The sequence below is a fragment of the Anomaloglossus baeobatrachus genome, chromosome 2 (assembly GCF_048569485.1).
Source record: "Anomaloglossus baeobatrachus isolate aAnoBae1 chromosome 2, aAnoBae1.hap1, whole genome shotgun sequence".
Classification (NCBI taxonomy): Eukaryota; Metazoa; Chordata; class Amphibia; order Anura; family Aromobatidae; genus Anomaloglossus; species Anomaloglossus baeobatrachus.
Window position 1 is genome coordinate 521694156 of NC_134354.1, and position 14076 is coordinate 521708231.

The following is a 14076-nucleotide window of genomic DNA, read 5'->3' on the forward strand; positions in this document are numbered from 1 at the left end:
AAAATGTAGCTTGTTATCCATTTTATTTTTTTTGCAGGCAAGAAAGCTAGCTACATTACTTAAGGAAGCAGAAAGGAAGAATGAGGAACTGAGCTTGGTTCTTAAGTCTCAGCAAGTTGAGTCTGAACGGGCAAAGAGTGACATTGAGCAGTTATTCCAGCACAGCAAGAAGCTACATGTTGTAGCTGAAGAGCATGAAAAACTAAAAGTGTGCTATGCTGATCATATAATAAAGTATGGATTCTCCTACCTGTTCGATGCAGTTTTTGGTGTATGTATTTAAAGGGGTTGTCTGGTCTTCTCATATGTCTACAGTCACTTTGGAGACTTCTGAATCCTGACTACGTTAGGTGCTGATGTTTTCCGCGTTCACTCGTATTGCCAGTGAAAGCAGGTGGTCACACGTATGCGATATGCATGCAATTACGTGCCAACTCGACGTGCTCTTCCACTCTCAATACACTTGTTGAGAGGCTTAGGACGTCTAGACAGGATTCAGAAGTCTTCAGTCACACAGTAATTGTCAAGCCTGAACAGCTCCCAAGATGCAAAATAGTCTACGTACGATAATGTCACAATTTGATATTTTATTTACATAACATTTTTTGCATCGTTATATTGTGTTGCAGTGATCCTTTTTGCAAAATTAAGTTCTGCTATATTTATCTCTAGAATGGGAATCATTTTTACAGAAAAGTGGTGTCTGTTCTTGCTTGTGAGTGGTATCTGGAGCCCCCCTCTACATGCTCTTATCGGACACATGTTCAGATTTTGTCTTGAAAACAGCAACTCTTTTAAAGGTTTTGTCTTACTAAACAATGCTATTCACTATGAAATATCAGTTCTGGAGCAGCTTTTTTTTATAACTGCATTGGACCATTCGTCCTATTTTTCTTATAAAAGTAGGAATAAATCGTTGTTACCATTCCCATATCAATGTTCTTTATCTCTACAATGTTCTCACATTGTTTAGTCACCTCAGACAGTTTAAAGCCAGCTTCACACCACAGCTTTGCACGGTTTTTATACTAACTACCAATTCTTGACCAGCTACCAACTGATCTGGTACTCAGACGATGAAAATCGGTTGTGTATGTCAACCTAGTAGGGTGTGTGTCCTACTGACACACTCTTATTGATTCAGAAAAATGCCAATGTGAATGAATCTGGGTTAAAGTTCTAAGGCAAGATGATCCATAATAGCAAGCGGTTACGAAAACAGACATGTCAGAGAAAATAGCCTATTCCTCACTATCACATTCTAATTGTTGTAGCTTTAAATGCTTTGCATCAATGTACTTTAAATATGTGAGAAGGCAGTTTGTGTCCTCACATATCAACTACTGGGTCCATGCATTTTGCTGTGTAATTAAACTGGATATCTTGTTTTCTAGGTATGAACTCTGTGAAAAGCAGTTCAAGGAGCTGCAGGGTTCCTATTCAGTATTATGTAAGCAAGCAGAAACCATGAAAAAACTGAACGACTCCCTCAAGCTGCAGAATGAAAAGTAAGGTTTGCTTTTATGAGTGATATGCTCATGTGGTTTAGTTCTCTCCTACCTATGTTTAATAATAAAAATGTCCTTCCCCATAACGCGCATATATATTTATAGAGTACCATTGATATCATGGTTCTGTACGTGAGAAGGGATTACATACAAAATACAGTTATAAATTACAGTACACTAACAATGAGATGGGGAGTGGGCTTACATTCTGCAGATATATATATATATATATATATATATATATATATATATATATATAAATATTATAAAAAATATAATATAAAAATATACGTATGCACACCGTATTTTCTTCATCGTTCCTTATGGGAGACCCAGACCATGGGTGTATAGCTACTGCCTCCGGAGGACACACAAAGTACTACACTTAAAACGTGTAGCTCCTCCCTCCGGGCTATATACACCCCCTGGATGACAATCTAACCAGTTCAATGCTTTGTGTTTCAGGAGGTACACACACATGCATTCTCTGATTTTTCATTTTTAAGATTTTATTTTTTTTAAAGATATGGAAGAAAAGCGGGTCCAATCTGGACTCCCGGCATGTCCCTTCACACCCCACTGTGTCGGCTGTGCTGTTAAGGTTGACTTTACAAGGCTGGAGCCTTCACATGCCGCGCTCCTTCAACATCCTTTTCAGGCTCTGGTTTGAAGTGGGAGCCGTCTCGGTCCTCTCTGCTGTGCAGGAGACCGGTCTCCATCCGCAGCCCTGTCAGGTTCCTGCTGGACGGAGCGTTTGACCTTCCCTCAGGGACATGGCCCTGCGTCTCAAAAGCTAAGTATTGAGACGTTTTTCAGGGGTCCCGGGTACTTTTATTGAGGGGAGAGTATGTTTTTTTGTCTTTTACTGTAATTCCGGCCGGTTCTCGGTGTTTTTCCGGAGAACCGCGCCGGGGGTGCCTGCTCGTCGGCCGCATGTTAAAATCTAGGCCCCGGCTTCAGTTTGGGCCTAGTTTCGGTTTCGGCTTCTCTGCATGTCATGCATACAGATGCATAGCGTGGCGCCGCCCACCGGCCGGCCAGCAAAGGGGAGGGCACTCCTCTCTGGGGAGATGTTCCCTCCCCTGTATCTCTTCCTGGCCCTCCGTTTTCCCGCTCTTGGGCTAATACCTGCCCCCCCTCCTCCTTCCAGCGCCATTTTCTCAGCGTTCTTACACTGGACGGCGCTGGATGCTGCAGCTGCTGCTGTTTAGGAAGGCTGACGCTTCACTGGGGCTCTGAGCTGTGGAATCCGGAGGGCACACAGAGAGCGGTCTGGTAAGCCACAACCTCTGGTTGTGGGCTTTTTATTATACGCTCTCAGGGCATTCTACAGGAGTGTATTCTTGCTGCAGAGCTTCCACCTCAGCAGCATGTCTGTCACCCGGAGCAAGGCTGCAAACATGTACGCTATATGCACTGCATGTAAGCTCATTCTGCCAGAGCCAAGCACATACCCACATTGTGATGCCTGCTCTAATATGGTGGTCCCTCAGCCTGGAGCCTCCTCAGGGGTTCCTCCGGCCGCTCCAGCCCCGGTGTCTGATCCCCCGGCTTGGGTAGCATCTTTTTCCAGTGCTATTTCCCAGTCTTTTGCCGACTCTATGGGACAACTACCAGTGCCAGAGGAATAAACCTCTCTGGTAGAGATACATCAGTTTGCCTCACCTAAGAGAGCTCGGAGTACGTTTTTTAACCACTCCAGTTTTCAGGCCACTGTCACCAAACCCAGGGCCTGTCCTGACAAACGCTTCCCAAAGCGTAGTTCTGATGACCGTTTTCCCTTTCCACCAGACGTGGTGAAAGAGTGGGCTCAGTCCCCAAAGGTAGACCCTCCGGTGTCTAGAATCTCAGCCCGCACAGTTGTAGCGGTGGCCGATGGCACCTCTCTTAAGGATCCCACTGACCGCCAGGTTGACCTTCTGGCCAAGTCTGTATATGAGGCGGCAGGAGCTTCCTTCTCCTAGTCTTTTGCGGCAGTGTGGGCTCTTAAGGCAGTTTCTGCCTCTCTGGCGGAGATACATTCCCTCACCAGGGACTCTATGCCTGAGATGGAGGCCTTAACTTCTCAGGCTTCGGCCTTTTCATCCTACGCCATGTCTGCCATTCTGGAGGCTTCTCACCGCACGGCGGTGGCCTCCGCTAACTCTCTCGCGATCCGCAGGATCTTGTGGCTTCGGGAGTGGAAAGCAGACGCTTCTTCTAAGAAGTACCTTGCGGGCCTTCCTTTTGCTGGGTCCCGGCTGTTTGGTGAACAACTGGATGAAATATTTAAGGAAGCTACTGGAGGGAAGAGTACTTCCTTGCCACAAGCTAAAGCCAAGAGACCTGTCCAGGGCAGGAACCAATCGAGGTTTCGTTCCTTTCGTTCCTCTAACTGGTCATCCTCTAAGCCCTCAGCCTCGTCCACTACCGCAGCCAAGGATCGTAAACCCATCTGGCGCGCGAAGCCGCGTCCTCAGAAGTCCGGAGGAGCCGCTGCCACTAAGGCAGCCCCCTCTTGACTATCTGGCTGCGCCAGCAACGTCCTTAGTCGGTGGCAGGCTCTCCCACTTTGGCGACGTGTGGTTTCAACACGTCTCCGATCAGTGGGTGCGGGATATCATCTCCCACGGCTACAGGATAGAATTTTCTTCCAGCCCGCCAAACAGATTTTTTCTGTCCACCCCCCCCTGCTCCAAAGCCGCCGCCTTCTTTCAGGCCGTGGCATCCCTGCAGGCCAACGGTGTTATTGTTCCGGTTCCCGCTCGGGAACGGTTCAGAGGCTTCTACTCCAACCTCTTTCTAGTCCCCAAGAAGGACGGTTCCTTCCGGCCCATCCTGGATCTCAAGCTTCTCAACAAGCATGTTCAGGTGCGGAGTTTTCGCATGAAATCTCTGAGATCGGTCATTGCATCAATGACCCAAGGAGATTTTCTGGCATCCATCGACATCAGAGATGCCTATCTGCACGTGCCTATCGCGGTTTCACACCAGCGTTGGCTCCGCTTTGCAATCGGAGAGGAACATTTCCAATTCGTGGCTCTCCCCTTCGGGTTAGCCACGGCCCCTCGTGTTTTCACCAAGGTTATGGCAGCAGTGGTTGCGGTCCTGCATCTTCAGGGGTTGGCAGTAATCCCCTACCTGGACGACCTTCTAGTCAAGGCCTCATCCAGGGCAGACTGCCAGCGGAGTGTCTCTCTCACTCTCGCCACGCTTGTTCAGTTCGGGTGGCTTGTCAACCTGCCCAAGTCCACTCTGATCCCTACCCAGGGACTTCTGTACCTAGGGATGCAATTCGAGACTCTGCCGGCACTTGTGAAGTTGCCCTTAGTCAAACAGCAGTCCCTTCAGCTAGCGGTGCGCTCTCTACTGAGGCACCGCCGTCATTCCATCAGACACCTCATGCAGGTGCTGGGTCAGATGGTGGCGTCAATGGAAGCGGTTCCATTTGCACAGTTCCATCTGCGTCCCCTGCAGTTGGACATTCTCCGCTGTTGGAACAAGCGGACCTCTTCCCTGCACAAGCTAGTGGCTCTGTCGCCACAGACCAGGAGCTCTCTTCAGTGGTGGCTTCGGCCCCTCTCTCTGTCACAGGGACGCTCCTTCCTGACTCCGTCCTGGGTGATTCTCACCACGGATGCCAGCCTCTCCGGTTGGGGAGCAGTTTTTCTCCATCACCGAGCACAGGGCACTTGGACTCCGTCCGAATCAGCCCTCCCGATCAATGTGCTGGAGATCAGAGCTGTGTTTCTAGCTCTCCTAGCCTTGCACCACCTGTTGGCGGGCAGGCACATTCGAGTCCAGTCGGACAACGCGACAGCGGTTGCCTACATCAATCACCAGGGCGGGACTCGCAGCCGCCTGGCGATGTTGGAGGTTCAACGAATCCTTCAGTGGACGGAGGACTCCCAGTCCACCATATCAGCAGTCCACATCCCAGGCGTAGAAAACTGGGAGGCCGATTATCTCAGCCGTCAAACCGTGGACAGCGGCGAGTGGGCCCTGCACCCGGCAGTGTTCAGGTCAATCTGCCGCAAGTGGGGTACTCCGGAAGTGGATCTAATGGCATCCCGGCACAACAACAAGGTTCCGGTTTACGTGGCTCGCTCCCACGATCCTCAAGCCTTCGCAGCGGACGCGCTGGTTCAGGATTGGTCCCAGTTCCGTCTGGCCTACGTGTTTCCCCCTCTAGCTCTCTTGCCCAGGGTTCTGCGCAAGATCAGAATGGAGGGCCGTCGGGTCATAATCATTGCTCCGGACTGGCCCAGGCGAGCTTGGTACCCAGACCTGATCCGCCTGTCCGTAGAGGTGCCGTGGCATCTCCCAGACTGCCCAGACCTTCTCTCTCAAGGTCCGTTTTTCCGCCAGAATTCTGCGGCTCTCAGATTGACGGCGTGGCTCTTGAGTCCTGGATCCTGACGGCTTCAGGTATTCCCTCTGAGGTCATCTCCACTATGACTCAGGCTCGAAAGTCTTCTTCGGCCAAGATTTATCACAGGACTTGGAGGATCTTCCTGTCCTGGTGTCGCTCTTCCGCCCATGCTCCTTGGCCGTTCTGTTTGCCGACCATCCTGTCTTTTCTACAGTCTGGTCTACAGCTAGGACTGTCCCTCAATTCCCTGAAGGGACAGGTGTCGGCTCTGTCGGTATTATTCCAGCGGCGTATCGCCCGACTGGCTCAGGTGCGCACCTTCATGCAGGGCGCAGCTCACATCATCCCTCCTTACCAGCGGCCTTTGGATCCCTGGGACCTTAATCTGGTCCTCACGGCCTTACAGAAACCCCCCTTTGAGCCTCTTAGGGAGGTTCCCTTGTTTAGACTTTCACAGAAAGTTGTTTTTCTAGTAGCCATAACTTCTCTCAGGAGAGTTTCTGATTTGGCTGCGCTCTCTTCGGAATCCCCCTTTTTGGTGTTTCACCAAGACAAGGTGGTTCTTCGTCCGACTCCGGACTTTCTCCCTAAGGTGGTGTCTTCTTTCCACCTTAACCAGGACATTTCATTGCCCTCTCTTTGTCCGGCCCCTGTGCATCGCTTTGAAAAGGCGTTGCACACCTTGGATTTGGTGCGGGCGCTCCGAATCTATGTGTCACGCACCGCCGTTTTTAGGCGGTGCACCTCACTTTTTGTGCTAACCACGGGTCAGCGCAAGGGTCTCTCTGCTTCTAAACCGACCCTAGCTCGTTGGATTAGGTCGGCTATCGCCGATGCCTACCAGTGTTCTCAGGTGCCCCCTCCGTCAGGGATTAAGGCACACTCGACCAGAGCTGTCGGTGCCTCCTGGGCTTTCAGGCACCAGGCTACGGCTCAGCAGGTTTGTCAGGCTGCCACTTGGTCCAGTCTGCACACTTTTTCGAAGCACTACCAAGTGCATGCTCATGCTTCGGCAGATGCGAGCTTGGGCAGACGCATCCTTCAGGCGGCTGTCGCCCGTTTGTGAAGTTAGGTTTTGCCTACTTCTCAGTTTGATTTATTTCCCACCCATGGACTGCTTTGGAACGTCCCATGGTCTGGGTCTCCCATAAGGAACGATGAAGAAAAAGAGAATTTTGTTTACTTACCGTAAATTCTTTTTCTTATAGTTCCGACATGGGAGACCCAGCACCCTCCCTGTTGCCTGTTGGCAGTTTTTGTTCCGTGTGTTTCACCGGCTGTTGTTGTAGACAGAGGTTCCGGTTTTTCCGAGTTTTACTCTATCTCTACTTATGGGTGGATGTCCTCCTTCAGCTTTTGCACTGAACTGGTTAGATTGTCATCCAGGGGGTGTATATAGCCCGGAGGGAGGAGCTACACGTTTTAAGTGTAGTACTTTGTGTGTCCTCCGGAGGCAGTAGCTATACACCCATGGTCTGGGTCTCCCATGTCGGAACTATAAGAAAAAGAATTTACGGTAAGTAAACAAAATTCTCTTTTTGTGGACTATAGGATGCACTTTTCTGTTCTCCAAAGTTTTGGTTTTTTTTTAGGATAGTGTCCGGGTTATATTACAGATGTACCTTGCTGAGGTGGAGGAGCGGGTCACAAGAGGCAGGATCCGGTGCTGGGGATAACGGTGTGCCCACTAATAAAGGAAATTAATATTCACTGTTCCCCAAGCCCACCTCTCGGCACTGAAGCCTGCGCCGAGGGGTGGGCTGGAATATAGGACTGGGGAGCAGTGAATATTCAATCTTTGTTAAATCAGCCATCCAGTGCGGTGAAAAATGCAGGCTCAGTGTGTGAACCCAAATCAAAGACAGGAACTCAACTGATGACATAAATATATAGGTATAGGTAATATAGGTAATCGGTCGTGAAGGCGTTGAAGAAAAAGTGGAATTTCCCCAGTTATAGTTTTTGTAAAAACTTACCTGACCTCATTTCTTTGCTGATCAAGCTATACCCCTATTCTCCACTCTAGTGACAGGTTAGTCTATGCACTGGATAGTTACTGTGTCCATACACATAACATTAAATGTAATTTTTCTTTTTAGCATGGTGGTTTATCAGGAAATGTTATTGTTATGTTGCAGAACTCTGGCACAATTAGAAGACATTGAAAATCAAAGAAAAGAATTGTGCAAACAGTTACAAGATAGGGAGAACAAAATAACAAGTAAGTAATGCCATTTCTTTGTCGCTCCATTGGGAGACCCAGACAATTGGGTGTATAGGCTATGCCTCCGGAGGCCGCACAAAGTATTACACTAAAAGTGTAAAGCCCCTCCCCTTCTGCCTATACACCCCCCGTGCTCCCACGGGCTCCTCAGTTTTTTTGCTTTGTGCGAAGGAGGCAGACATGCACGCATAGCTCCACAGCTTAGTCAGCAGCAGCTGCTGACTATGTCGGATGGAAGAAAAGAGGGCCCATAACAGGGCCCCCAGCATGCTCCCTTCTCACCCCACTCTTGTCGGCGGTGTTGTTAAGGTTGAGGTATCCATTGCGGGTACGGAGGCTGGAGCCCACATGCTGTTTTCCTTCCCCATCCCCCTTAGGGCTCTGGGTGAAGTGGGATCCTATCGGTCTCCAGGCACAGGGGACCGTGCTCCATCCACAGCTCCTGAGGACTCTGCTGGATAGGAGCTGAGTATCGTTCAGGGACATGGCCCTGCTACTTTGAGGTACTCTGTGTCCCCGTGGGGACCGCGCACAGCAACACTCCAGCATTGCTGGGTGTGCTAGTGCACCGGGGACCGCGGCGCTGACTGCGTTTGTGCCATTACACACTGCAGCGTCGCTGAGTGTGTTAGTGTATGGGGACTGCCGCGCTGACCGCCGCTGCCATTGTTATCACTGCGGCGCGGCTGGGACTGTTAGTGCGCCGGGGACTTCCGCGCCGACCGCGCTTATACGGCGGCCGCGCTTATAACTCGAGTCCCCGGCTTTTGCGGCCTAGTCTCTTTTTCTTCCCGCCCCCAGCCCTGCCAGTCAGGTGAAGGGCGGGACGCTGTACAGGACGGCAGCACTGAGGGCTGGAGCATGCTTTGCATACTCCACCCCCCTCACTGGGCACAGTGGGGCACCAGTTCCCGCACTTTCTGGGTCACGCCCACGGCTCCCTCCTCTCCTCAGGACGCCGGCAGCCATTCCTGTCAGCTCCCCTGACGCTGCAGAGGGGAGACAAGTTCTGGGGGACCCAGGCAGGGATGCTGGTGGCCACACAACCGCTTTAAGCGGGCGGTAATCAGCACCTGAGGTGCTGGCCCCACTTGTGCAGAAGTGTAATTATAGATTATATGTTTATAGGCTATACTTTACACTGTATGGTGCACGGTGGATTTCTGGCTATATACCCTATTGTGTTGCTCAGGGGAGACAACAGCATGGCACCCACAAGAGGCAGGGGTGCCAAAACACAGGCTTACTATGCTGCCTGCGCCGCATGTACGACCTCGCTACCGGCAGGTTCCACTGACCCTCATTGTGTGCACTGCTCGGCCCCTGTGGCACTTGCTCAGCCAGAGCCTCTGCTAAGGGGGGCCCAGGGGGAACCACCAGCTAACACTGTCCAGGTGACAGGGAAGGAGTTTGCAGTTTTTACTGACAGACTTTCTGAAACTATAGCTAAGATTCTAGAAGCTTTGCAGTCCAGACCGGTATCTCAGACCATGGGCACTGTGGAATCATTGCCCCCTGGTTCCCCTCAGTTGGAACAACAATGTTCCCCCGGGGTGAGGTCTCTGACACGGACCGCAGCCCCAGACCGCCTAAGCGAGCTCGCTGGGAAATCCCCTCGACCTCATCACATTGTTCAGGGTCTCAGAAGGAGGACTCTCTGTATGATGAAGCGGAGGTAGCTGATCAGGATTCGGATCCTGAGGCCGCTCTCAACCTTGATACTTCTGATAGTGACGCCATAGTGAATGATCTTATCGCGTCCATACATCAAATGTTGGATATTTCTCCCTCGGCTCCTCCAGTGGAGGAGTCAGCCTCTCAGCAGGAGAAATTCCGTTTCAGGTTCCCCAAGCGTACAACGAGTATGTTTCTGGATCACTCCGACTTCAGAGAGACAGTCCAGAAATAGCGAGTTTGTCCAGATAAGCGTTTTTCTTTTTCGCTCCTAATTGGGAGACCCAGACAATTGGGTGTATAGCTATTGCCTCCGGAGGCCACACAAAGTATTACACTTAAAAGTGTAAGGCCCCTCCCCTTCTGGCCATACACCCCCAGTGGGATCACTGGCTCACCAGTTTTGTGCTTTGTGCGAAGGAGGCAACACATCCACGCATAGCTCCACTGTTTAGTCAGCAGCAGCTGCTGACTATGTCGGATGGAAGAAAAGAGGGCCCATACTAAAGGGCCCCCAGCATGCTCCCTTCTCACCCCACTTCATGTCGGAGGTGTTTGTTAAGGTTGAGGTACCCATTGCGGGTACGGAGGCTGGAGCCCACATGCTGCTTCCTTCCCCATCCCTTTTTACAGGGCTCTGGGTGAAGTGGGATTCTATCGGTCTCCAGGCACTGAGGCCGTGCTCCATCCACAGCCCCTGGTACTGCTGGACATGGAGCGGAGTATCTTCAGGGACATGGCCCTGCTACATGGAGGTACTCGGTGTCCCTGTGGGGACCGCGCAGACACACGGCAGCACTGCTGGGTGTGTTAGTGCGCCAGGGACAGCGGCGCTGTCCGCACTAGTGCCATCGCACACCACAGCGTTGCTGGGTGTGTTAGTGTATTGGGTGACTACCGCGCTAACGCCGCTGCCGTTTTTATTTAAGGCGCCGCTGGGAGTTGTGGTGCGCCGGGGACTTCCGCGCCGGCCAGCACTGATATGCCGGCCGCGCTTATTAACTCGAGTCCCCGGCTTCTGGGCCTAGTCTCCCTTCGTTACCGCCCACAGCCCTGACAGTCAGGGTAGGGGCGTGACGCTGCATAGCACAGCAGCGCTGAGAGCTGGAGTATGTTTTGCATACTCCACCCCTCTCACTGTGTGCACTGTGAAACCGGATTCCCGCACTTTCTCAGGCACGCCCACGGCTTCCTTCTCTATACAGGACGCCGGCAGCCATTAGTGTCAGTTTTCTGTACGATACAGAGACAAGTGTGGAAGACCTTGGCATTCTGATAGTCACACAATCGCTGCAACAGGCGTTAAAGAAAGCACCTGTGGTGCTAACCCCACTAGTGCAGAAGTGCACTTATAGATATGCTTCTACTATATACATTGCACTGTTTGGTCGCACGTTGTATATACCCTCCTGGATTGTGCGGAGGAGTTATCAGCATATTCTCTGTGTAAAACAAATGTGCAGAACCACATGTTTTTCTATGCAGCCGCTACAGCATGTACGGCTATACGGCCGGCAGGTTACATAGACCCCCATTGTATCCAACTCAGCCGGAGTCTCTGCTAATGGCCAGAGGATGAGGACGGTGTCTGCAGTATTTACTGACAGATTTTCTGAGACTAGGGCTATGATACTAGAAGCCTAGCAGTCCGGACATGTCTCTCACAACATGGGCACTGTTGAATCATTGATCCATGGCCCCCCTCAGTGTGAACAACTAACAGCTCCGGGAATGTCACACGCATCCCAGAGTCACGGCTCTGCACAGACGTCAGTCCCAGACAGCCTAAGCAGGCTCACTATGAGCGGCCCTCGGTTTCATCAGGGTCCTAGCAGAAGGACTCTCTGTGTAATGAGGCGGAAGTAGCGGCTCAGGATTCTGATCCTGAGACCGCTCTCAATCTGGATACACCTAATGGTGACGCCATAGTGAATAATCTTATAGCGTCCATCAATAGAATGTTGGTTATTTCTCACAGCTCCTCCAGTGGAGGAGTCAGCTTCACGTATTTTTTTTTTGGACCACTCTGCCTTCAGAGAGGCAGTCCAGGAACACCACACTTATCCACATATGCGCTTCTCCAAACGGCTTAGGATACACGTTATCCCTGCCCCCTGACGTGGTCAAGGACTGGACCCAGTGTCCCAAGCGGCATCCTCCAATCTCCAGGCTTGTAGCTAGATCCATAGTTGCAGTGGGAGATGGAGCTGCACTTAAAGATGCCACTGACAGACAGATGGATCTCTGGTCTAAATCCATCTATGAGGCTGTCGGCGCACCGTTGGCTCCAGCATTCTCACCCTTGGGGCACTCCAAGCTATTTCAGCTTGTCTTACACAGATTGACACGGTTACACGTACATCTGTGCCGCAGGTGGCATCCTTAACCTCTCAAATGTCTGCATTTGTTTCTTACGCGAGTCAGGTTGCCCTAGACTCTGCGAACCGTGCGGCAGTAGCCTCCGCTACTCCGTGTTTTTAAGCAGAGCCTGGTCTGCTCGTTAAGTGAATGGACGGCAGATTCTGCTTCCAAAAAAGGGTGCTTAACCAGTTGCCTTTTCTGCTGACCGACTGTTTGGTGAGCGTTTGGATGTAACCATTAAACAGTCCAGGGGTAAGGATTCATCCTTTCCTCAGCCCGGACACAACAAACCCCAACAGAGCAGGAGGCAGTCGGGGTTTCGGTCTTTTCGAGGCTCGGCCAGGTCCCATTTTTCCTCGTCCAATGTGGACTCAAAAGGATCAGAGGAGCTCAGATTCTTGGCGGGCTCAGTCACGCCCAAAAAAGAGTCTGAAAACCCGCTTCCAAAGCGGCTTCCTCATGACTTGCGGCCTCCTCTCTCCGCATCCTCGGTCGGTAGCAGGCTCTCCCGCCTTGGCGATATTTAGCTGCCATAGGTCAATGACCGTTGGGTGTGAGACATTCTGTCTCACGGGCCCGGCCGAGCCGCTGCTCTTCTGCAAACAGGGTGCACTCTATAGGCAGAAAGAGTGATGACCCCCGTTCCTCTTCAGGAACAAGGTCACGGTTTTTACCCCAAATTATTTGCGGTGCCTATAAGAACGGGCCGTTCCGTCCCGTTCTGGATCTAAAACTGCTCAGCAAGCTCGTGGACACCAGGCGGTTCCGGATGGAATCCCTCCGCCATGTCATCGCCTCAATGTCCCAAGGAGATTTCCTAGCATCATTACGCATCAAGGATGCTTATCCACACGTGCCGATTGATCCAGAGCACTAGCGTTTCTACGCTTCGTTATAGGAGACGAACACCTTCTGTTCGTAGCTCTACCTTCCGGCTAGCGACAGTCCCACTGGTCTTCGCCAAGGTCAGGGCAGCAGTAGTCACAGTCCTGCACTCTCAGGGTCACTCTGTGATCCCATATTTAGACGATCTACTTGTCAAGGCACTCTCTTAAGAAACATGCCGACACTGCCCGAACGTTGCGCTGGAGACTCTCTAGAGTTTTGGGTGGATCATCAACTTTTTAAAGTCAGATCCGACCCCGACCCTATCGCGAACATATCTAGGCATGGAGTTTCTTACTCTCTCAGCGATAGTGAAGCTTCCGCTAGACAAACAGCATTCACTACGGGCTGCAATCTCTTCTTTAAGAACCAGTCGCACACATTGAGACGCCTCATGCACTTCCTACGTAAGATGGTAGCAATGGAGGCAGTTCTTTTCGCGCAGTTTCATCTGCGTCCACTACAATGTGACATTCTCCGCCAATGGGACGGGGAGTCGACCTCCCTCAACAGAGTCGTCTTTCTTTCTCAGGCGGCCAAGGACTCTCTACGGTGGTGGCTTCTTCCCACCTCATGGTCAAAAAGAAGGTCCTTCCTATCCCCATCCTGGGCGATAGTTCCGACAGACGCCAGTCGATCAGGGTGGGGAGCAGTTTTTCTCCACCACAGCGCTCAGGGTACGTGGACTCAGCAAGAGTCCACCCTTCAGATCAATGCTCTTGAACACAGAGCAGTGTATCTTGCCCTACAAACCTTCCAACAGCAGCTAGAAAGCAAGCAAATCCGACTTCAGTCGGACAACTCCACAGCGGTGGCATACATCAACCACCAAGGAAGAACGCGCAACCGGCAAGCCTTCCAGGAAGTCCGGCAGGTTCTGATGTGGGTGGAAGACACGGCATCCACCATATCCACAGTTCACATCCCAGGCGTGGAAAACTAGGAAGCTGACTTCCTAAGTCGCCGGGGTGTGGCCGAAAGGGTATGGTCTCTTCACCCGGACGGGTTTCAGGAGATCTGGCGCCGCTGACAGAGGCCGGACGTCGATCTAATGGCGTCACGGCACAACAACA

General features: G+C 51.5%; 1 protein-coding gene across 1 annotated transcript in view; it reads left to right on the forward strand.

The window, feature by feature from the left end:
• Positions 1–14076, forward strand: part of CIP2A (cellular inhibitor of PP2A) — a 112924-nt gene that overhangs the window by 84977 nt on the left and 13871 nt on the right. The window contains exons 17-19 of the mRNA XM_075336572.1: positions 38–234; positions 1395–1508; positions 7998–8080. Of these exons, the coding sequence (XP_075192687.1) occupies positions 38–234; positions 1395–1508; positions 7998–8080 (394 nt within the window). The remainder of the gene's footprint in view (positions 1–37; positions 235–1394; positions 1509–7997; positions 8081–14076) is intronic.